Genomic DNA, 24,421 nt, shown 5'->3' on the forward strand with positions numbered 1-24,421 from the left:
CAACAGGGAAATGAGAGTTGCAAGATGAATTAATGGGATGAAAGGAAAGTCAAGAAATAGGGCTGAATATGTGAACAAGATGACTGTTGAGTCTCGGCTGTGCCAATAAGATATGCACACCTAGAAGCGACAACCCTGGCCCTGCAGGAGAACACGCTACTCTTCAGAGGCGGCCAGGCAAATTGAGAGAGGCAGCTCCACAAGGCACCGCTGAGCTTTTTATAATGGTCCCGAGAAAGGGAAGACTCCTCTCCTAGGGAAAAACGGGTGTGAGCAGGCAAATCAAAAGCTTGTTCAGGCCTGCAGGTCACTGCCAATCTCCTCACTTTTAAGGAAGAATAAGGGAAACTACTAAGACTTATTTCTGACCCTTTGTTATTATAGTATAGACAATTTGAATATCAAATAATCTCATTCCTTGGAAAGCTTTCTGTAATTATCAGTAACGCTTGTGTCTGCGGCACAAGATGATATAGCCTAAAAGTCCCAGGAAGAACGCAGTTCACTTTCTAGAAATTTATCCTAAGGAGGTAATGAGACAAGAACACTAAACTGTTTTAACAAGGACAGTTGCTGACATTTATTTGAAGTGGCTGAAATGCCCGTGAATAGGGAAACGCGTGTATAAGAAAAACAGCTGTTTTAAAACATTTAGATCAATGAACTTCCGTTATTCCTTCACGATAATGGCATCATTGTACATGTAGTGCTTTGTAACCTGCTCTTTTTTGAGTTAACTGTATGTCATGGAGAGCTTTCTTTTTTAATTTTATTTTTGTATTGTTAAATACACATATAGAAGAAAACATAAAAACGTATATTTTAAAGTACAGTGATAAAATGAACTACAAAGCTTTAAAACTGGAACATCGCTGAAAACTTTGAGGTCCCAGACGTTATCCTCTCTGGCCCGGATCCTCCCCGGACCCGAGCTAACCACCGTCCTGACTTCAGTGCTATCCATTCTTTTGCCTTAGTTTATAGTGTTACCACTTAGGTATGTGTCCCTAGATACATGGTTTCATCTTAACTAGTTTTGAGCTTCATATCCATGGAGTTATACTATATGCATTGTACTGTCGTTTGAATCTTCTGTTCAGCACCCTCTTCAAGAACTCATCAGTTGAATACGTTGATATGTGTGGCCCGAGTTGGTCATTTTCAAAACTGTAGCATTTTCCATTAGGAGTATATTATTGTGCATTTATCCATTTTCCTGACCGTGGCTATTTCAACTGTTTCCCACTAGTGTCTGTTGGAAACAGTGCTGTAAGGAGTATTTTTATACCTGGTGCACAAATAAAAGAGTTTCTCTGGAGTAGGTAGCAGAAGACGAACTTGCTGAATAGTAGGATATGCAAATGTTTGCCCCCATTTACATTAAACGAGCACCCTGTGAGCATTCCTGCTTCTCTGCCTCCTTGTCAGCACTTGTTATCCTCAGATAACTTTGCTCATCTGGTAGGTGTGTAATAGCATCTCATTGTGCATTCTGCTAGTTTCCAAGAGGTGAGCAGCTTATGTTGTTTTTCTTGACCCTTCATATATAGATCTGTCACTTATTTATGCATTTCCCTTCTGAAGGTTCTTGGCCTACCCCACACTTAAAGGAATATTACCAAGTGGAATTATGGCTTCGACCTTGAAGGAGCTTACATACCTGGTCAGGAGCCAAGAATATTCAGATCAAAGTAAGATCACATCTGTGAAAGGGTCTTGACCAGAGCCTTTAGTCACTGGCCCTGCAGGATCACTTGTGGAATTTTCCACTTTTTGGATTCTAAATACCATTCATGAAAAAGATCAAGTAGCAGAATAATGGACAAAGAAGGAGGTCAAAATAATTACTTCCATCCCCCGTAGATAAAATCTATTAGCAGTTTGCTTTGTTTTTAAGTGGCATTTGGATGTTTAAGACCAAGACTGCTGGGGACTTCGCTGGCGGTCCAGTGGTTATTGACTTCGCCTTCCAGTACAGGGGGTGCGTGTGCGATCCCTGGTCGGGGGAACTAAGATCCCACACGCCTCGAGGCCAGAAAAGCAAAACAGGAGCCATGTTGTAACAAATTCAATAAAGCTTTAAAAACGGTCCACATCCCAAAACAATCTTAAAAAAAAAAGCACACCCCACAGGAGTTATGCAGGAATGGAGAACAGAGCAGAAGAGCGCTCCATTAAGAAAACCCCCACGTAAATTAACTCACGGTGATTTCCAGACTGGAAACTTCATAGTTAGGGACCTTGTCTACACCTCCCACCACCGTGTCCCCAGCACCTACCCCAGTTACTGCCATAAAGTGGGCACTCAGTGAAGGAAGGTTGAATGCATTGTGTTTCCTGCAGGGTTTGGTTTCTAGTTACACTGAGCTCAAGACACATATCCCTGCCTCTAGCTAGTCTGTCATCACAATTCCTGGCTCTTAACCAAAATTTTGAAGTAGAAAATGCAAAGGAGCTTTCCAAGTGTTTCAGAACTCACCGCAAAGCAGTGAAACCAGAAATCAGACCTGCGGTGACTCTGAACTTCAATCAAGTCTTGAATTCTTCAATGAGCAGGACAAAACCCCAAAAGATCACAGGTCCAGACAAACTGCAAAGTTTCTTGATGTGCTTGCCTTGATGTTAAGAATCTCCCTGTTTCGTTTTCTTCTTCAGATCTTTTCCTAATAACTACTGGGACAAGTTTGTAAAGAGAAAGGTATGCCTTGTTGGGGGGCGGGGCAGGGGGAGTAAATTCCATGACCTCCAAAGAAATGTAAATTGTTTTTTTAAGTTCTCCATATACGAACATGAATAAATGTAATGGTGCTTTTATGATGGCATCTCGAGAAGAGTAAGCCACAGAAGGGGTTTTATATGAACGCATGTAGGTTTGGGGCTTAGTTCCTATACTCATCTGCCTTAATCAGCTTAACAAAATCACTGTTTTCTACATACTAGGTTTTTTCTCTCCTGCTAAATGATAGCTAGAAAAGCAGTTTTCACTTAATTGTCTGTATCATTTGTTTTCTCTGGAGGTTATTTTTTTCTCTTTATTTTCCTTTTGCATTTTGACTCATGTCTTTATCAACCCCTTGGAAGAGCCCAGAGCATAACACAGCTCTGACGGCACTGGGGCTGGAGAGAACATTGGTGGTGCTGCACGGCCTGAGCTCACCCTGTCCTCCTCTCTGCTTTAGGTGATCAACAAGTATGGAGATCTCTACGGAGCAGAACGCATTGCTGAACTCCTGGGGTTGGACAAAAATGCCCTCGACTTTAGCCCAGTAGAAGAGACCAAAGCAGAGGCAGCCTCCCTGGTGTCATGGTACAGAGCTTAGGAGTTAAATCCCAAAGTCTGGCTGACTAGACGCTTTATCTTTCCAGTCCTCTTCCCTGTGCTACAGGGAAAGCTCACAGTCATGTCTTCGCTGTCTTAGACTCTGGTCTCGCCTAAGTGTTTCTTCTAGGTTCTAAAATATGGGGGGGGGGGGAGAGCACTGCTTTAAAAAAAATTGAAAGACTTATCAGCCTTTATGCCTGATAGAGCTGAAAGAGAAAGACTAATTAAAATTTCAGGGTGTGTGATTCAGCCACTCTCATTCTCATGGTGAACACATACAACTTGATAAACCTCAGAGCTGTATTTAGGTTATTAAACCCAAGAGAGAAAAAAATTCATTTTTTCCCCTTATTAAACACTTAACTAAATCTTGACATTTTTAAGTTTTGAAATGATTTGTTCCCCTTTAGGCTAAGTTCCATCGACATGAAGTACCATATCTGGAAGCTGGGAGTTGTTTTTACTGACAATGTAAGTATGGCATCTGGGAAAGCAAAATTCTGTGCCCCAAGTCCAGGGATGTCATTAGATGCCACAAAGAAACAAGCTATGGAGGCAGCTCAGGAAGATGCAGGGAGTGCTGGGCGAAGACAGAGGGCCCTAGGGTGCTGGGGGGACACTCCTCTCTTGTGCAGTAGTATGAGGCAGATGGGGCTTGACTTGGCAATTCTTGGGCCAGCTCAAAGCACCTCAGTCCCCTGAATGCCTGAAAAGCTGCTCAATTTCTTCCATTTCCACAGTCCTTTCTCTACCTCGCCTGGTACACGACCATGTCAGTCCTGGGCCACTACAACAACTTCTTCTTCGCTGCTCATCTGCTGGATATCGCGATGGGCTTCAAGACTCTGAGAACTATTCTGTCATCTGTCACTCACAATGGCAAACAGGTATGGGGTTTATACTGCTGCAGAACAGGAGGGACCTAGATAGGGTTAGGAAAGAACATAACCAGTGGGCTTCCCTGGTGGCGCAGTCGTTGAGAACCCTCCTGCCAACTCAGGGGACACAGGTTCAAGCCCTGGCCAGGGAGGATCCCACATGCCGCGGAGCAACTAAGCCCGTGTGCCACAACTACTGAGCCTAAGCTCTGGAGCCCGCGAGCCACAGCTGCTGGGTCCACGTGCCACAACTCCCGAGGCCCATGCACCTAGAGCCCGTGCTCTGCAACGAGAAGCCACCGCAATGAGAAGCCCAGGCATCGCAACCAAAAGTAGCCCCCGCTTGCATCAGCTAGAGAAGGCTCGCGTGCAGCCATGAAGACCCAATGCAGCCAAAAAAAAAAAAAGACCAATGACTAGATATATATAGATCTATACATATATACAGCTATATGTGTACATAGGTAGACATATATAGCTATATATGTTATATACATGTATGTGTGCAGTTTCTATATATACCTATCTAGTCATTGCTCTACATCCAGTCTCATCAATATCTAGTCTGTCTTCTACAGAATTGTCAGGGTCAATCCCTTGATTAAAGTCCTCTAATGGCTCCTCCTGTGAACAGATTCAAACTCCCTAGCATTTTATTCCTCATTAAGTGCAAATCCACGAATGAGACATGTTCCCTCACATCTCTAAATCTTTACAGGAGAAGGGAGAAAAGAAAGGAGTTAATATGTACCCAGCTTGGTACAGCCATTAGGGGAGACAGTATGGCAGTTCCTCAAAAAATTAAGTATAGAACTGCCACATGATCCAGCAGTTGCACTTCTGGGTATATATATCTGAAGGAGACGAAATCAGTATCTCAGAGAGCTATCTATATTCCCATGTTCACAGCAGCATTATTCCCAATAGCCAAGATATGGAAACAACCTGTGTCCATCAGTGGATGAATGGATAAACAAAATTTGTTATGAACATACAGTAGAATATCATTCAACCATTTACAAAGAGGAAATTCTGCCTTTTGCAACAATATAGATGAGCCTAGAGGGCATTATGCTAAGAGAAATAAGCCAGACACAGAAAGACAAATACTGTATGGTGTCACTTATATGGGGAATCATAAAAAGGGCAAACTTCTAGAACCAGAGAGTAGAGCAGTAGTTACCAGGAGCTGGGTGTGTTGGGGGAAATGGGGAGCATTGGTCAAAGAGTACAAACTTTCAGTTATTAAATAAATTAGTTCCGGGGATCTAATGTAAAGCACGGCGGTTATAGTTAAAAATGCTGTATTGTATGCTTGAAATTTGCTAAGAGAGTAGATCTTAAGTGTTCTCAGCAAACACATACACACACACACACACACACACACACACACGGTAACTGTGTGAGGTGATGGATATGTTAATTAACTTGATAATGTATGCATATATTAAATCGTCACATTGTACACCTTAAAAAATAAAAATTCCAACCAGAAAAAAGGTCAGATTAACCTTTAATTGTTCTAAAATGAAAGGGTGCCAGATCATCAGGTATTACGATGGTTTATTTCTTCTAGGCTTCTGGTAGTGGCGCCGGTTTCTCAGTTGACACTAAAAAGAAGGGAGGAAAGCTAGAGATAGAAATTTGCTGCCACATACAAGAAGCTGAAGTTTGGGGAGGTAATAACAGAACCTGTGATATAGATGTTTGCTTAGAGAGTGGTAAATACTTCCTTATAGGTTCCTGGGAGAAAGGGCATTGTGTATTATTTTTCCATGTGTGTCTTGGGAAGTTTTATCCTATAAAGGTGGCATTTCCCAAAACGGGATTTATGGAATGCCAGTTCTACAATTTGTTCTTTTAGAATTCTTTTCTTCCCCTTTACTCAAATATAGAAAGTTCAGATTTTATTGATTTGGTTTAACGGCGTTATACAAAACTGTACCTTAAATGAAAAGTTTAAACAATGAATTTCTTTTAATTAAAAAACAATTTTTATTGAAGTATAGTTGATTTACAATGTTGTGTTAGTTTCAGGTGTACAGCAAATTGAATCAGTTATACATATACATATATCCACTCTTTTTTTAGATTCTTTTCCCATTTAGGCCTTTAGAGAGTATTGAGTAGAGTTCCCTGTGCCATACAGTAAGTTCTTATTAGTTATCTGTTTTATATATAGGAGTGTATATATGTCAATCCCAATATCCCAATTTATCCCTCACCCCCTTATCCCCTGGTTAGCATAAGTTTGTTTTCTACATCTGTGACTCTACTTCTGTTTTGTAAATAAGTTCATTTGTACCCATTGTTTTAGATTCCACATACGAGCAACATCATACGATATTCGTCTTTCTGTGTCTGACTTACTTCACTTAGTATGACAGTCTCTAGGTCCATCCATGTTGCTGCAAATGGCATTATTTTGTTCTTTTTTATGGCCGAGTAACATTCCATTGTATATATGTGTACCACATCTTCTTTACCCATTCCTCTGTTGATGGACATTTAGGTTGCTTCCATGTCCTTGCTATTGTAAATAGTGCTGCCTATTGGGGTGCATGTATCTTTTTGAATTATGGTTTTCTCAGGGTATGTACCTAGGAGTGGCATTGCTGGGTCATATGGTAGTTCTGTTTTTAGTTTTTTAAGGAACCTCCATACTGTTCTTCATAGTGGCTCTATCAATTTACAGTCCCACCGACAGTGTAGGAGGGTTCCCTTGTCTCCACGCCCTCTCCAACATTTATTAAACAATGAATGTCTTATATGGGCTTGCCAACTAAACTCTGGCAAGATTGTTAAAAAAAAATGTGCCCAGTTTGTGCCATATGCCGGGTATTGCAATACGCTCACAACCACCCTATAAGGTAAGTGTTACACTCACTTGAGACAGAAGAGCACTGAGGCTCAGAGAGGCTAAGTATTTCACCCAAGAGCACACAGCTGCTAAGTGGCAGAACTTAGATTCCAGCCCATTTGTTCCTTGGTGCAAAGCCCACATTCTTTCTCTTTTTTGAAACCGGCTGCTTTCCGTGAGGTCTGCTATCCAAGGTTCAAATCACTAAGTTCATTGTTCAAGAAGCTGCTGAATATGTCTGTTCTGGTACTTATCATGCCCACTCCCTTTTGTGTAGCAGCTTGAGGGCAAAGAAAGATTTTATGTTGTTGATCTTCACAGCTCCAGCCCAGCACCTAGTCCCTGGTATAGGCCCGATGAGCAGGTCCTGCGTAGTCCTCATTTATTGTGCCTCTGAAAGCCGAGAAACAAACAGGCCCTATGTCCCTGGCAAAGGTCCAAGGCAGGTTTCTTCATTATGAAAAATGTCACTTTGCTCAATTATAATTCTTATAGTAACTTCAAAGCTGTGACAGTTATCCAGTTCATGGTTAGTTATGAAATATTATGATGTAGGGATACCCATGAGCCCAAGGAATCTGTAGTTTCTTTTTTAATTTTTAAAAAATTTTATTGAAGTATAGTTGATTTACAACGTGTATTGATTTCTTCTGTACTGAAAAGTGACTCAGTTATACATATATGTATATATATATTTTTTAAAATTTTTATTGAAGTATAGCTGATTTACAATGTTATATTAATTTCCTGTAGTTTCTTTAGAAGCAGCATTAGAACTTATGGTTACCAAAGCGGGGTAGGGAGGGATAAATTAGGAGTTTGGGATTAACATATACACACTACTATATATAAAATAGGTAAATGACAAGGACCTACTGTATAGAGCACAGGGAATTATACTCAATATTTTGTAACAACCTAAGTGGGAAAAGAATTTGAAAAAGGATACATGTATATGTATAACTGAATCACTATGCTGTACACCTGAAACTAACACAATATTGTAAATCAACTCTACTTCAATTAAATAAATAAGCAAATAAATAAAAGCAGCGTTAGAGTGAAAGCGACATCTTGAAGCCTTGGGTCACTGCTATCTCTGTGAAAAAACAAAGTAACCATCCTCAGAGCACCGTCACTATTCTCATCCTTAAATCCCTGTGTAGTTGATATGCGTCCCGTGCAGTAACCCAGCTGTTAAGTCTGCCCGGGGTTCCATAACAAAATACTGAACACTGGGGGCTTAGACAACAGACATTGATTTCCTCTCAGTTCTGGAGGCTGGAAGTCCAAGATCAAGGTGTGGGTAGCTTGGCGTGCAGCTGGCTGCCTCTTGCTGCTTTTTCACTTGATTATCCTTCGATGCGTACGGCTACCTGGTATCTCTCCTTCTGAGTCCTAACCTCCTCCTCTTGTAGGAACACCAGTCAGATTGAAGCAGGGCCCACCCTCACGGCCTCATTTTAATTAAATCACCTCTTTAAAGGCTCTATCTCCAAGTGCAGTCACCTTCAGAGGTACTGGGGGTTAGGGCTTCAACATATGAATTCCGGGGGAACACAGTTTGTTCCCTAACAGTCCATCATTACTCTTTTCTCCCAATAAGGCCTGTTTCTCTCTGTGATCTTGCTTTCCTTCGGCACCTGCTGTATGACAGCCTTCGTTCCAGACCCCTCATCTTTCCCCTTTTCCTCTGTTTGCTTGGAGTCTCCCACCAACCTTTCAAGGTGGAGAAGACCCACCTCCTCTTCCCCCCTCTCTCTCTTTCCGCTGCCAGTTGGTCCTGACTGTTGGTCTCCTGGCCGTGGTGGTTTACCTCTATACCGTGGTGGCGTTCAACTTCTTCCGCAAGTTCTACAACAAAAGTGAAGACGACGATGAGCCCGACATGAAGTGTGATGACATGATGACGGTGAGAATTCCCTGTAGGGTCACCTGGCGTGGCTGGGACAGAAGGGCTGTGGCAGAGCAGGACAGAGATGAGAGTAGAACACTGATGTCTCATCCGAAAGGGAGGTGGGTCCTGGAAAGACAGAAGTGATGGAATAGACCACCTGTCGGGGCCCAGGCGGAAGGAGAAACACACAGCTAAGCGGATCACCACCCATCCACATCTGTGTGTGGCGAAGACGTGAGTTACCTGTGTCTGTATCTCACGGAAGTCAAACTCTGATTCTTTGCCTCTGAGAGCTAAGAGCAAAGTCCCATGAATCTGGTGCTCCGTTTATTTCAGCAAGCCAGTGGGGCTTGTTTCAGAACAGCCATGTCGTCTGAAAAATGTCACAGCAGCAGGACTGGGTCAGGGCGGGGCTGGGGCTCCTGCGCGCATAGAAGGGCACAGCGCAGGGTGAGCCAGCACAGCTGCAGTAGCATCTCTAGACACTTATCGTGACCAGATTTCAGGAAAAGAATGTGTGTATCAGAGACAGGTGACAGTACACTGCCCCCCTGCCCCCGCCTGTGATCGTTTCTCCAGAAAATAGATATGCTTTTTGGCTAAAAACTCTGCGTGAGTTTTCTTGGGGCAAGCAGCCCATGAGACAGCAACACTACAGGCACAAGAGCAACCGTATGACCAGCGTGGGCTCCGTGCTGCCACTGGCTTTTGATCTACCAGCCATAAGACTGCCTCCACACTCCCATCCCAAAGCCATCACTGCCAGTCAGGAGGAGAGACAGAGGGCAGCCTACTCTGTGAGCCCTGGCCCAGGAGCCTACCTGGAGCACACGGGCACTTGGGAGGAGATTCTGCGGGGAGCCCTGCCCTCCCGGGTGCGCGGAGGATGCCAAGTAGGGGAGGCCTCTTCCCGGAGGCTATAGCCCGGCCCCAAGTCCAGGCTGGCACTTGAAACTTAAGTGAGAGAAAACTCGTATCCGGCATAGGCCATCCTCATCAGGGCAGAAAGTTCTTTTAACTTATACACACCTAGAGTGAATTCTCACGTGTGTGTCAAGGAGTTCAAAACTGTTTTTAAGAAAAGAGCAAAAAACACCTTTTAAAGGCTACGTGGAACAGCAGCCTTTCCATCTTTATAGACACCAACCTAACCAGAGGGTGGAGAGGACAGAGTTAGCAGCATGAATGTGTTATTGTGACGAGTACCCTTCTCCTGCCTCAGGGCTGTCATGTTTTGATCTTGTTACATGAATGATCTGACCATCTCTGTAAAAACAAACAAAACTCTGCACCTTTTACCTGAATCGCCATCATTTTTCTTCTCTAGTGTTACCTGTTCCACATGTACGTGGGAGTGAGAGCTGGAGGTGGCATTGGCGATGAAATTGAAGACCCCGCTGGGGACCCGTATGAAATGTACCGCATCGTCTTTGACATTACATTCTTCTTCTTCGTCATTGTCATCCTGCTGGCCATCATCCAAGGTATGCTTGCCAGTTATGTCATCTGCATGGGGCTCAGTCAATCTGATTCTCTTTGCCTTTCTGCACCTGACTTAACTGTTTTATGTAAAGAGGTTTATGCATTCGCTTACCTGTTAATTCAACAGACATCTCTCTTGTGTGTGTGTGTGTGTGTGTGTGTGTGTGTGTGTGTGGTACATGGGGCTCTCACTGCTGTGGCCTCTCCCGCTGCGGAGCACAGGCTCCAGACGCGCAGGCCCAGCGGCCATGGCTCACGGGCCCAGCCGCTCCACGGCATGTGGGATCTTCCCGGACCGGGGCACGAACCCGTGTCCCCTGCATCAGCAGGCGGACTCTCAACCACTGCGCCACCAGGGAAGCCCCAACAGACATCTCTTGAACGTCTACCATACATAAAGGCAAACATACACCCAGGCACTGATACAGGAAACTTGAGCATCCTTACAGAGGACTCCCCTCGCCCACTCCTTCATTACCCACTCTAAGTTGATCATTTCTGTCTCATTCTGCTTCCTAAATATCTCCAATTGGCTAGTGTTGCCCCACATCCTCATGATTCCTGCCCTGATCATTTTCCTCCCACGCAATGGGGTGGGAAGCAGCAGAAAGAGGATCTGTGAGAGTGTGACATGTGTTTTCCTTCCTTGCGGGGTAGAGGTAGTGGTAGTTTGGTCAGTAGCTTGTCAGGAATTAGAGAAAGAGGGTGATGAATTTAGTTTGAGTCATGCCAAGTTGAGGTACCTATGAGACATCGTGCAGGCGTTGAGGGCTAATAAGCAGTTAACTGTAATGGGTCTTTCAAGAGACAAGTCAGGAATGGAATCGGATAGAAATATTACATTCAGTAAGGACACACAAGACAAATATTAATGAATACAAAAATCAAAGAAATGGGATCCATTGGCGGTGGTGGTCAAAGATGTAGGCGTAGAGACTTCCCAGAAGGAAAAGCAAAGAAACTGAGGAGGAGCCCTGATGATACATATCAGTGCCTCAGGGACTAGAAGAGGAAGAGCCGATAAGGAAGACAGAAAGGGAACAGCCAAGCAAAACAGTAGGACAAGGAAGGAAGGACAAGAAGAGAGTCCAGGAGGAGGGAATAGTTAGCGTCAAATACTGCTGAGAGGCGCTGTAAGAGGAACCATGAGAAAGCATTAGCCGGGACTCAGCATTTGAAAACACAAGTGTTTTTCCTAATTTTGATTTAATTGTATCATTCAGCTTTATAATTCATTTCTTTAACATCTTTATTGGAGTATAATTGCTTTACAATGGTGTGTCAGTTTCTGCTTTATAACAAAGTGAATCAGTTATACATATACATATGTTGCCATATCTCTCGCGTCTCCCTCCCTCCCACCCTCCCTATCCCATCCCTCTAGGTGGTCACAAAGCACCGAGCTGATCTCCCTGTGCTGTGCGATTGTTTCCCACTATCTATTTTACGTTTGGTAGTGTATATATGTCCATGCCTCTCTCTCACTTTGTCACAGCTTACCCTTCCCCCTCCCCATATCCTCAAGTCCATTCTCTAGTAGGTCTGTGTCTTTATTCCCGTCTTACCCCTAGGTTCTTCATGACATTTTTTTCCCTTAAATTCCGTATATATGTGTTAGCATATGGTAGTTGTTTTTCTCTTTCTGACTTACTTCACTCTGTATGACAGACTCTAGGTCCATCCACCTCACTACAAATAACTCAATTTTGTTTCTTTTTATGGCTGAGTAATATTCCACATTTTTTTTTTTAACAGAACAAAATAGCCTCTGCCATTCCATCTATCATTCCTCTGCCCTGACTAAACAGGTTATTTGAAGTGTTTTGTTTGTCTTTGTATTTAAAATTCCAGGTCTTATTATTGATGCTTTTGGGGAGCTGAGAGACCAGCAGGAACAAGTACGAGAGGATATGGAGGTACCGTTCTACTAAATCCCAACTTGATTTCCGTTATCTCACAGCACATGGATTTTTTTAAACAGTAGGTTCTACTCTTATTTAGGGCCAGCCCTAGGCAAAATTACCAACCATGATTGTTTTCCAAGCCTGTCCTCTTCTCTGGGCCCATCTACCTGCTCTGTGCCCTACCACCACCACCCCCACCTGCTGCCTCTGCCAGGCCCCAGGCTTAGGAAGGAGCAAGTACCCTCCACTAGGTAGAAGCTAGGTATGTGACACTCTGGAGAAGACGACGAACAGCCTAAAGCATGAAAGACAGAAATATTTTAGTGTCTCTCAATTCAAGCAGAGATCCTCACCCTTTTGCTACCTGCCTGTAACGTCACGCCTACTCATGCCTTTTCTCCCTGTTATTCTTCTTAGACGAAATGTTTCATCTGTGGGATCGGCAATGACTACTTTGACACGACCCCTCATGGCTTTGAAACACACACCTTACAAGAGCACAACTTAGCCAACTACTTGTGAGTATCCTTGGTCAGCAAAGGTGATGGGGCAGGGCCAGGAACAGTGAGTAAAATACAGTTACGTCCTGTAGTTCACGCTCTGCCAATGCCTTTTCCTCCTTGGTCTCCGGAAAGCAGAGGCAATTAGGAAAGAGCTTGCAGGAGTCCCCGTGAGCCCGTCTTTGTCCATAGGCCCTGCCCCTCCCCGTTCCGATTGACAGGTGTGCGCTGCAGACTGTTTCTGCTCCAAGCAAATGTCAGCCCCTCAACCTGGAATTAATTAGCTCCCACCCCTTCTCAATCAAGGTCATATTAACTCCAGCAAGTTTCCTCTCTGCTGAATTTTTCCTATCACCATATAATATTTTTTAATCCTAAACAAAGAAAAAAGGCTGTGACCCCACTTTTCCTTCCAGCTGTTGCCCTGCTTCTTCCTTCCCTTCCAGCAAAACTGGAAAAGTGTGCATGTTCGGGGTCTCCAATCTCTCTCGTCCCACTCTCCTTTGAACCCCCTCCAGTCAGGCCTTCCTCTCAACCAATTCATATTTGCTCTCGTCAAGGCGGCCCGTCACCTGCGTGCTGCTGAATTCCAGGGCAACTGAGTGAGAGTAAATATTTTTACTTTTCCATAACGTATCTTTGAGACACACAAAATTTCAATTCTGTATTCTTATAAGATGATAAATTGGCCTACTAAGAATTATATGGTAAGAGTTTTGGTTACCATTTTATTGTTTACCTTAGGACTTTTTTAAAAAAACAATAAAATGGTAGCCAAAATTCTTCCTCACAAGTGATCTTAGCTCAAGGTTTAAGGACCTCTCCTCACAAAAAGGCTAATTTTGAGATAAATGTGTATTATTATTAGAAGATGATGGCGTATGTTGTCATGCCACGTTTCCCCTATTCTGAAAGGTATAGGAGTCAGCATGATGCTGAACAATGTATTTAATCCTCTCTCCAGCTCACTTGACTTTGGTTTTCTAACCAAAGAATCTAATATTGTCTTTTTCTCAGTTGTTAAACCTTTGTTCCTCGTTCCAGGTTCTTCCTGATGTATTTGATTAATAAAGATGAAACAGAGCACACAGGTCAGGTGAGAAACACCTTAAGATAGAGCTTCCCCTTTCTACGTCAAGCCTCAGTAGAGCACAGGATATCTGAAATAGAGAGGTGACCCCCATTTGTCTCTTCTGTGCGTTTTCCCACTGCTTCCTGCATTGTTCCACCATCTCTTTGTGACTTAAGAAGGCAAAATTCTAAGGCAACTCCCACCTATTCCAAAAGGCCCCCTTGGTTATCCTTCCCAGCAAACACTGACATTTTCTAAATCCTTATAGTTGCTGCTTCAGGGCAGAATAGCTGGAGGTGGGGAGAATGTTACAGAGAAAAAGACAATACAAAGCTGAGTGGGTGGCTCCGACAAAGAGCAGGAGAGTCGGAGCAAAATGGTGAGACGACAGCCTAAGAAAGATAACGACCTCCTGTGTGGGTGACACAGGGATGCGGAGGTGTGGGTGTGACAGGGTGCGTGAAAGTATGTGTCAGAGGGGTTCTGTGACTAAGTATGAAAAAGAAGTGTAAAGACAGACAGAGAATAGGGGAGGAAAAGGTAGCTTACCAAATAGTCAAACGTCATTGGATTCGTATATTCTGCCTTCTACCAGTTACAAATGGCATGGAGTCAACCCTCTGCTAAATCTTTAAGTATTTTTAGTGGCGATCATCGAGTTGGTCTCACTGTGGGGTTTTTGTTTGTTTTGGTGGGGGGGCGGTCAGAAGAAGGGAGAAAAGAAGGGAGAAACTTCTTGCTCCCAAAACAGCCTGAGCTGGGAACAGTGCAAGAAAGAATGTACCAGTTGGGCCTCACATTTATCCACATCAGGATTCCCAAAGGGAGACATAGAGAGGGAAAATAAATTGGGTTCCAGCTTACTGTGGTTTATAAGGAAGTCTCCTTTGTTCCCGTTATTTCAGGAATCTTATGTCTGGAAGATGTACCAAGAAAGGTGTTGGGATTTCTTCCCTGCTGGTGACTGCTTCCGGAAACAGTACGAAGATCAGCTTGGATAAATGGGAATGAAAGAAGCCTCCACCATTCTGGACGGTCAATAAAATCCTTCTCTTAACAGTTCTGCAACACATTTGAAAAGTGACATTTCCTAAAATGCCTCCCTTACAAGGAAGTGTTTGTTTGTTACACATCTGTGGTATTTTGGAATTGATTTGGCTTTTTGTATCTAATGGACGTACACTGTGCGAGATAACCTGTCAAAAATGTTGAAAGAAAAAAAGAGTACGGCCCAGCTTCAAGGAAGCTCTAGTGGAAAGCCTTCAGGTTTCTCAGTTCTAACTAGGTCGTTGGGATGGTACCACTGAGGGAAGGGCTAGAGAAGCAGGAAGTTTGGGAGGCACAATACCTGGAATTTTAAACACTTGAATTCCACATGATGGTACTCCACTAGTGACTCACGGTCTGAGCTACAAAAAAGTCATTTTAAAACTGCAGTCTAATTTCTCCCATGGTACTTGCTAGTGAATGTATCCAGAATCAGCTTGAAAAGCTTTAAGCAGTTAAAGAAATAGAAACAAACAAACCGCCACTTTGTCGACACTGAAGTATCGAGTAAGTGCCTTACAAAACCTCTTTAGATATAGCTATGCAAGTTTTTTACATTTATGTTCGAGACGGACAGTTCCATTAATTAGTCGTGTGGATCTTCTGTCTTACTTTATGAAACTGCACTTAAAGGTTATTCATATGTTTGTTTTTTTTTCAGTAACAGCTTGTCAACTACTGTTATCAGAGAAAAAAAGTACTGTACTGAAAATTCAGAAAAAAATCTCAATCTTATGCCAAATAGAGTAACGCTTTATGGTCTCCCTTGTAAGTAGTGGAGCTGCTCTGTTTAGGTGAATCTCCTTAAATAAAACGAAGTGCCCACTGCAATAAAGTCATAATCACCAACTCACGGTTTGGCCTCTTGTAACGCCCCCTTTCTGGATGATTTACAACCACCCTGTGGTGCTGGGAAAAGGGACAGGAGACTAACAAACAGCCCACGGCTCCCCGCACAAGAAAGGAAGAAAAAAAAAATCCACAAACCAGCGTTTGTTTATTTTGGCCAAATGCATGCCTGGTTTGCTTAGCTTTCTTCATCAGCAGCACCCGCTATGCTGTAAAAATTGAGAGGAAGAAACTGGACACAAGGGCCGTAACATCTCCTGCCCTTAAGAAGTCTACTCAGTTACTAAGCCAGAGAACAAATGCAGCGAGCCTCTTACTGTCTCATTTCGGATTTGTTGAACATGGGGGAGGTAGGCGTCTACTGCTAAGCGTGATGGCCACACGGGCTCGGGCCGTGCTTGTAAACCAGCTGTTCTGGAAGGACAGCCTTGGGCCCGCCTTCCCTTACAAGGCAACCAAAATTGGCTTCAGGCACTTTTCATTTTCTTTCTCTCTCTCTTTTTTTCTTTCATCGAGTTTAGGAAATCATGCTGTCCAACCAATCTTCAAGCTCTTCCTCAGTAACATTTCTGGATATACTTGGTTGCTCAGATGCCACGTTCTTTCCTTCCAACGCAGACGGTTTTGCAGGATCTAAAAAAATAAAAGCAACGTTAACAACTTCACGTTAGTGCCAGAACCGAGGGTTAACGCTTCCCTGGGGTTTGAGCCGTGCTGGAAATCAGCCACATTCTGACTTTGCTCACGATAAGGGGAAACGTTCTATTATTTTCCTGCTCCCTAAGAAGATCCAGTGATACCTAAACAAATTCATAAATGGAGTAGAGATTTGCTCTTCTATTTATTTGGATGATGAATCTCACAGTTCACTAGTTTTTTTTTTTTTTTAAAGACTAACAGCTTAGTTTCCTGGAAACTAAAGCCATTAAAGGGTCCTGAATGCAGTGTATGGACGGGGCAGTCACTAGGCCTCTCCCTGTCAGATGGCCCGCCATCTAACAGAACATGCACAAATGAGGAAGTCTTCTTTTGTAAAAAAAACCACCAAGATCGAAATAGCAAGCAAGAAGCACAAAGCACTGATCAACAGGCCTGTTCAGACAGTCGATTAAAAGGTCTGCTGCTGCACAGCTGAGGCCACGGGTATCGAAATGCCTTTTACAGCACGAGTTCAATTTGCAGCCCCGGGTTTAAGATTGCAATCAGGCAGGTAGCAGCTTTGGAAGCCCAGTAATATCGAGTGAGAGCAATGTTGTCAGAAAGGTCAGCTCAGGGGGAAGCAGAGACGTGAGCACAGAAATAGATGTCAGTGGACAAGGCCAGATCGATGTCAGACACTGATGACGATGTGTAGGAATGTGACAGAGGTGAAGCTATTCTCAGTAAAACACCAGAATCGAGAAGATGGATGGGGAATAAAATGAAAACCATACCTGTTTCTTCTTGGGCCACCTCCTCATCTTTCTCAGATTCCAGGTCCTGAGCTGTCTGGTCTGCTAAGATGTCACCGCTCTCTTTTACAGACGCATCTAAATTAAGCAGCAGATCTAGTTCTTCTTCCAAATCGTCTGCTGCCGACTGCAGTGGGGAAGCGAGGTTCTGAGAACCCTTGGAAGGGCCCGGTCCTAGGCTGTCTTTACCCAGGTACATGGGGCAGCCAGCGGCAGCAGATTTCAGCTCAGAGATGGACCCCTTTCCTCCAGGCCCCAAGGGCCCCTTTAACTGCATCCCTAGTCCCTTGCCATCATTATTTCTCTTTGGTTTCACCTGAGGAAGCTCTAAGGGAAGGGCAGTCTGAAAGAGAAGCACAGTATCTGAGTTAATGTGAGTCCTGCCGTATTTGCTTAAGCAGAAATTAAAGCAGAGGAAGCCATCAGACTCTGTGGAGTAGGAAACTCAATTCAGACAGGAAGGTCACAAAGTGTCTCCATCCAGGTCCTGCCAGCACCCCTCTTACTGCTGCAGGGGTAAGTGTGGGAGACCTCCCTACCGTGCCCACCTCAGCCATGTGCCAACCTGCTCAGAGCTGAAATCAAAAGGGCTGTGCACTCCTGTCACCAGCCTGAGAATGGACAGTCCTGTAGGTCTATGTGAATGTACACTTAAGCCTGCGACGAGGCAAACGTTTGTAAAAAGTCACGGAGAAGTAATTAGCAAGTCGGATCTGTTCACTGTACTAAGATGCACAAATATAGAGATGAAGGAACAAATTCACCAAGAAGAAAAGAATGGCCGTTAGTAACATTATTTGAGTAAAAATTGCCAGACAGGAAAGAAAACATTCCATTTGATTACATTTGTAAAAACGCCCCCAACAGGCAAAACTAATCTTGAGTATGAGAAGTCAGGATAGTGGTCTTAGGGAAGTATTGCCTCGGGGGGGTGGGGGGAGGTTCTGGGTGGTGGCGGTGTTCTGATCCTTGATCTGCATGTGTAAAGACTTACACACGCACTTCTCTATATGTTATAATTTAATAAAGTTAAACCCTCCCCCCAGGTGACTGTAATGTAGAGGAAGGCTGAGAACCACAGTTCTGGAGGGAGGCCTGTGGTGACCGGGCTGGCATCAGTGGGTAGGTTCAGAAGGAGGGTCAGCTGCTGTTGGAGGTGTTGTCCCCTTACTCGTACATTTAAGCATCCTGAGCAGATCCAGTTTGCTAATAGCTCCTTAGGGCTTTTAAGACCGCGTGGCTTTACACAGGAACTTAAATATTCATCCAGCACTGTCAGTGTGCAGGGCGAAGATGGGATGTGGTCCCCTGTTCTAATCCTGGAACCATTCAGTTGGTCTGCACTGGCTGGCTGGCATTGTCTTTGTTTGTTTGTTAACTCCCGGGTGAGTCTAACATGCAAACACAGTTGAGAATAACCGCTCTGCCTCATGGGAGGAGTGGGAAAACCTGGCTAGATAGTTAAAAGTTACTATTTACAAAAGTACAATTATTTTATATCTTTCCTCTGAGGCCTGCCTCTGACAACATCATCCTTCACTTTCAAATGCTCACAACACTTCCCGTTTCTCTCCTCTAATCCTGGGGCCCCCATCACCTTCATCTCAGTGTTTTCCTGATGTGTTCTGTTAACCACTCCTCATTGTGTGGGATCAAACCAAGTATGTCAGGACTTTGACCATCTCTGGACAGCCAGAGGAAGAGGAGTGCTCACCCAATCACTAAGACAAGCCCCAATACCCCCAAACGCTCCTAAAGACGTCCCGGGGTGATTCCCCATCAGAGGCAAATGCTGTCCTCTCTACTTCTCTGCCCCTAAGTGTCCTCCAGCCTGAATTCTACTTGCCGCCCTAAATTTGACGTAAGTGCCACAGAGACAGCTGGGTGGATGCCCACTGATGCCTGCCTATGCCCAGGCTCAGCATCGCATTCAACTGCAGAACAAAACTGATCACTTTAGTTGCTGGGATTCTATTGACAACTAGTACTGCCTAGGGTTTCACTTTTTAACAAAATCCAATCTAGCCACAATTACATTTCAAAGTTCCTTCTGGTATAGCCCTTGGGCCCCTCCTCTCTTAGCCGATTCAATGGCTCCGCTCTTAGCTACCTTACAACCGATATCTCCCAAATTTATATTTCCAACCCTTGATTCTGAACTATAAATTTCTACATCCAATTGACTAATATTTTCACTCTGACATTTCAGAGACACAAACCCATAATGTCCAAGCCTCACCCTTCCTAATACTAGCTACCACTGAGTTGCACAGGCTGGAAAACCTAGAAAATTCTTTCCCTGCTCCCTCTCCATTTCCGGTATTTCACCAAGTCCTGTTAATTTCACTTTTGTAATACCTCTTGGTAAAGTCCAGTTCCCTGCCATCTCTACCATCATTAGCCTGGCCCAAGCTACAGTATTACTCACCTGAACCGTGCAGTGGCCTCCTAATTTGCCTCCCCTCATCCACTCTACTCTTGCATGGGTGTGCAAGTGCCGATTTACCCTAAACACAGACACCCCAATACAGCCCTCTCTCCATCCTGCAGCCAGAATGTTCTTTGTTACTGTTATTGTTATTAGCACAGTTGTTAATGCAGATCTGATTGGGTCACTCTTCTTTAAATCCCAACTCAAATGTTCTTATGCTTTGGATCTCGGCTTATCTGCCACTTCTTCAGGAAAGCCATTCCTAATCACACCAAAATCGATCAGGTTCACTATTACATATTCTCACAGCATACTGTCCTTCCCCTTCACAGGACTTATAATTTGATAACTTGATCAATACCCGTCTCTCCCAATAGATTAAGCTCCATGAGGGCAGGAACCATGCCTGTCTGTTCACCACGGTAACCTTAGTGCCTAACACAGAGCCTGGCACATAAACATTTTGAGTACAATACAAGGCAGACTCTATACTTCTACATTTCATTCAATTCTATTACATTTGATCCTTTAAAATGTTTCAAATATAAAATGAAAAAACCTTTAGAAAGTATTTCATTCTCCCTCAAAACTTTACGAAATTCTACCTGATACAAAACGCTCAGCTTGATGAAAGGAAAAGCTGAGTCTGAAACATCCTGCAGGGGGATGTTTTTCATTCTTCTTCTTCTCCTGCCCTAATTCATACCAGCCTCAGGATGCTATCAGGGTTTTTACCTGGACCAATTCAGCAGCAACATTGAGTCGGAGTGAGAGAGGCAGTTCTTGAAGGGCTCGAACCAATGACTCACAGTCCACATAAAATGCTGAATTCTATATATATAAAAAAAAAGATAGATTATTGATCAAGATGATTACATATGGGGCTTCCCTGGTGGCGCAGTGGTTGAGAGTCCGCCTGCCGATGCAGGGGACACGGGTTCGTGCCCCGGTCCGGGAGGGTTCCGCATGCCACGGGGCAGCTGGGCCCGTGAGCCGTGGCCGCTGAGCCTGTGCGTCTGGAGCCTGTGCTCCGCAACGGGAGAGGCCACAACAGTGAGAGGCCCGCGTGCCGCAAAAAAAAAAAAAGATGATTACATATGACCTTTCAGGAATAAAAGAGCACAAGACGATAAGTAACTGTAAATAAATCATCTATTACTTTTAGCTGGGAGTAATCAGATCATAAATCACACTTGATATGGTTCTAATTTCTACCATCTCTGCATTAAGATAAGCAAAACCAAAAGCACCTTCCTGAGCCACAGCTCAGGCTGCCAGAGCAGCAGCAGGGTGGTGATCACCTCACATCAAGGCTGCACGGAAACCTGGAACCTGCGGATGCTCTTGGAATTACTGAAAAAAACTCAAAGCACTTAATGAAATCTAACTGGACATCTCCCCCCAGATTCAGATGGCTGGCCTTCAGGAGAGCAGGGAAGAGCTGTCTCAGCAGTCAGATGGGGAGGACAGTCACAGCCAAAGAAGCCCATGAGGTATACGCTTCTCTCTCTTCCAACCAGAAAGCAGAGGATGGAAACTTACCCTCCAGCTGGCAGCACTTTGTGTGAGGCCAACACTGTAAGTCCCTTGAACTCCCTTCCCGTGCATAGACGCAAAATCCCATCCAGGCAATGCCCTCACAAATTGACCATATCTGAGAAAACGGTCCAGGTTATCGCATGACCCCTAACGGCTGTGTCTAGGTGCCCCGGCCACCCAAGAGAAGGAAAAACTAGAAGGTGGCTGCCACATTAGAGGCAGACACCACGGACCACCTTGTCTACCAAGGACTATCACAGACCCAGGTAGAACCAGGACTTCCGCTGCAATCACTGATATCAAGTTAGAGAACACCACCCAGGGGTCGTGGAGTCTAATCTCCATTCCACTGTAAGGATGCCTTGGGTAGATGGGTTTATAATGACTGGAGGTGGGGAGCCATTCCTGGTGCTCTCAAGTAGAGCGCCGACACTAAACGCAGACCCACCCGAACCCCTGAGCCTCACAACAGCAGTACACAGGGATCAAAGGAAGCAATACAGCTCTTCACCTGCCCTTCTGAAAGTTTCCGGAGATGGCTAGCTCTACGGTAAGCAAGGTTGGCAGCAGCAGATGTGGCCCCTCACCCTGGAAAAAAAGGAACTTACATCTAAAAACACAGAGTATTTAGGGAGCAGGAGAGTGGGAAATGCACTACATGTGCAGGCCTTGCCGCAGTCCTGCACTCAGCACGTCAAGTGCTTGATCAAGACCAGCATGGCCAGTCTTTGTTTCGAAGTTTGGAGAAGACCTCTCAAACCACTAGAAAAGTGTGATCCTGAATGCTTAACCCATGAGTAAGTCACCACATTACAAACTGGAAATCTCACCCTTCCCACTGCCAAGGTGTCTGCAAAGTCACCCGGGTAGACCCCCTGCTTTCAGCCTATAAGAGAGCAAGAACTTTCCGTCCACGATGCCTGCCAACCATTCACATGCTGCTGTCTCAGCTCTCTGGAGAAGGCCCGCTGAGACGTGCTGGGGTCCAGCTAGAAGTGCCCAAACTTCCTCCCCCCTTTTGCATCATGTGTGACACGGCTACAAGGTATATCGTTAACAATGAAAAGTCTGTGAGATCCAGGGAATGGCCAGGCTGTGCTTATGTGCCGAGTCCCAAGTGATGGACCTTCAGCTGCTGGGGTGTCTCCTTTCCCCACGTCTCCAATTCCCACCCACCATCCAAGGCCCAGGTGATAGGGCACCGCCTCCATGAGGACCTCAAGACACTTCAGCCCAGCACAGTGATTTCTCCTCGTCTCCCTGCAGCAGTCCTAGAGCCTAGAACCTACCATCAAACACCACGATGTAAGAAGACCTCCCCTTTTTTGTCACCAGTTTGTCCCCTAAAGGGCTACAGCTGAAGGCCTTAGATATAAAGGGAGCTGAAGTGAATTGCTTGTAATAGTAAAGTGTGAATTTGAAAACAGATTTAATTGGAATAACCACCATGAATTAGCTTTTTGCTCCATGTTGTAAGTAACTGGTGGGTCATCTCTGCCCGGAGAGCCCCATCCCCACATCCACCTGGCCAACGCTGCCAGTCACTCACAGTTGGAGCGCGCAGCCTGGCCACCCCAGCGCCTCTTCTCCTGCAGATTCGGAGGCTGGGGGCAGGAGGCCAGCCTTGACTGTTAGAACAAAGTCCCTCCAACCCCACTTCTCCGCCATCAGTGTGCGCACAGACTCGGTGGTGAGAATCTATTCCCGAAGGCTCCTCCCTGTCCAGGAAGCCAATCAGACTCCGAGTCTCAGTGTCTGCGTAGAGGTACACCATTTGGTGAGGAACGAACCTACTAGAAACTCCACTTACAGCCTCTGATCAGACCACTGCACCTTCCTCGAGACCTACAGCACTCACAGTCCACATTCCTTTGGGTACTCAGGGACCACGGGGACACTTTACAGTGGAAGTGCTCAGATCAAGCGACACTTTAGAGAAAGCTGGGGCGCCTTCCACGTACAGAGCGTCAGGCCTCATTCAGAACTGCGCTCTCAGGGGTGGGCCTGAGTGTCTGTTCCCTTAAAAGCCACACACTCAGGAACCACGTTTTGCCACCCAGTGCTCAGTGGTTGCTCGAGGAAGCTCTACTGACTAAATAAGTCGCTAGTCAACACAACTGAAAAATGGAATGAAAAAAAAGCTTCAGGTGATTTTCAAAAAATAATGGACCTATTTTTTTCACCCTCAGTTCTCCTCCCACCCATTCCCTCCTCACATGTCCCCACACTGTCCAAAGGACAGGTCTGAAAACGCCACTCATGGATTGAAGGGACCAACTCCCCTGCGGTAATGGGGCCAACACGGCTGAAGCAGGGACCCTGACTGCCAGGCCACCTTCCCCTCACCCTGCATGTGAGCCACAGAGACATGAAGGCAAGTCACAGGGACAGCACTGGGCCCTCTCCCATCAGGGTGCCCTTCGGGGCCTCCACCAGGACCCACTGGCAAACTCTTCACTGCTTCATGTCACTGGCTGTGCTGGGGACAGAGGAGCACATGAGGAACAACTGATAGATAGACAGGTAGATAGACAGATAGATTCTTCTCTTCTTTTTCTCTCTCAAGTAAGCAAAAATAAAGAGGACCGAGTGAGGGGAGATGTGGGACACAAAACAGTGCCGGTGGCGAAGTGATGAGTTTGGGATGTGCTCCACTAATACTTCAACTCAAGATGCTCACAACCAAGCTTGCCTTCTCTCGCTCCATCAGTCATCACTGCCCACCTCATCAGCGTGCTGGGAAGCTTAGCGCCCCTGCGAATCTTTCTTGTCCTCATGTCTCACGTCTGGCCCGTGACGCAATCTACTACGTCCTCCACTGCAGTCCCATCTGCCAGTGAACTGTCTTCCATCTCACGGCCCATGCTGTCGGCCCACGTCCCCTCCCGTTCACCCCACGTAATATCCTCCTACCTGCTCTCCCAGCCTCCAGCCTCTGACCTCTTCAGTCCCTCCTTCCCAATATTGCAGAGGTCCAGCCTAGCCATTTCCATTGTCTTGCTAAACAAAATTTTGTTAACAAGTAACAGTAGTAATAAGAGCTAATTTTGAGTGTTTCCTCTGTGTCAGGAACTGCACAGAAGGACTTTTATTTATAATCTAATATAATCCTCATGACAACTCTGAGTTACATTTTATTATTAGTTCCATTTTCCAGATGAGAACTAGTATTTACGCTCAGGTTTGCGT

General features: G+C 45.0%; 2 protein-coding genes across 2 annotated transcripts in view; one reads left to right on the plus strand and one right to left on the minus strand.

Moving 5' to 3' along the window:
• RYR3 (ryanodine receptor 3) overlaps nt 1-15,808 on the plus strand; it is a 364,723-nt gene extending 348,915 nt beyond the window's left edge. The window contains exons 94-103 of the mRNA XM_060293473.1: nt 2,656-2,698; nt 3,180-3,307; nt 3,733-3,793; nt 4,063-4,209; nt 8,838-8,972; nt 10,285-10,441; nt 12,291-12,355; nt 12,761-12,861; nt 13,888-13,939; nt 14,821-15,808. Of these exons, the coding sequence (XP_060149456.1) occupies nt 2,656-2,698; nt 3,180-3,307; nt 3,733-3,793; nt 4,063-4,209; nt 8,838-8,972; nt 10,285-10,441; nt 12,291-12,355; nt 12,761-12,861; nt 13,888-13,939; nt 14,821-14,916 (985 nt within the window). The 3' untranslated portion in view covers nt 14,917-15,808. The remainder of the gene's footprint in view (nt 1-2,655; nt 2,699-3,179; nt 3,308-3,732; nt 3,794-4,062; nt 4,210-8,837; nt 8,973-10,284; nt 10,442-12,290; nt 12,356-12,760; nt 12,862-13,887; nt 13,940-14,820) is intronic.
• The window catches only part of AVEN (apoptosis and caspase activation inhibitor), a 198,528-nt gene continuing 185,920 nt past the window's right edge, over nt 11,814-24,421 (minus strand). Inside the window, exons 4-6 of the mRNA XM_030844276.3 lie at nt 20,429-20,524; nt 17,245-17,605; nt 11,814-16,444 (exon numbers count right to left, since the gene is read on the minus strand). Of these exons, the coding sequence (XP_030700136.1) occupies nt 16,329-16,444; nt 17,245-17,605; nt 20,429-20,524 (573 nt within the window). The 3' untranslated portion in view covers nt 11,814-16,328. The remainder of the gene's footprint in view (nt 16,445-17,244; nt 17,606-20,428; nt 20,525-24,421) is intronic.

This window comes from Globicephala melas, chromosome 2 (genome assembly GCF_963455315.2).
Source record: "Globicephala melas chromosome 2, mGloMel1.2, whole genome shotgun sequence".
Lineage (NCBI taxonomy): Eukaryota > Metazoa > Chordata > Mammalia > Artiodactyla > Delphinidae > Globicephala > Globicephala melas.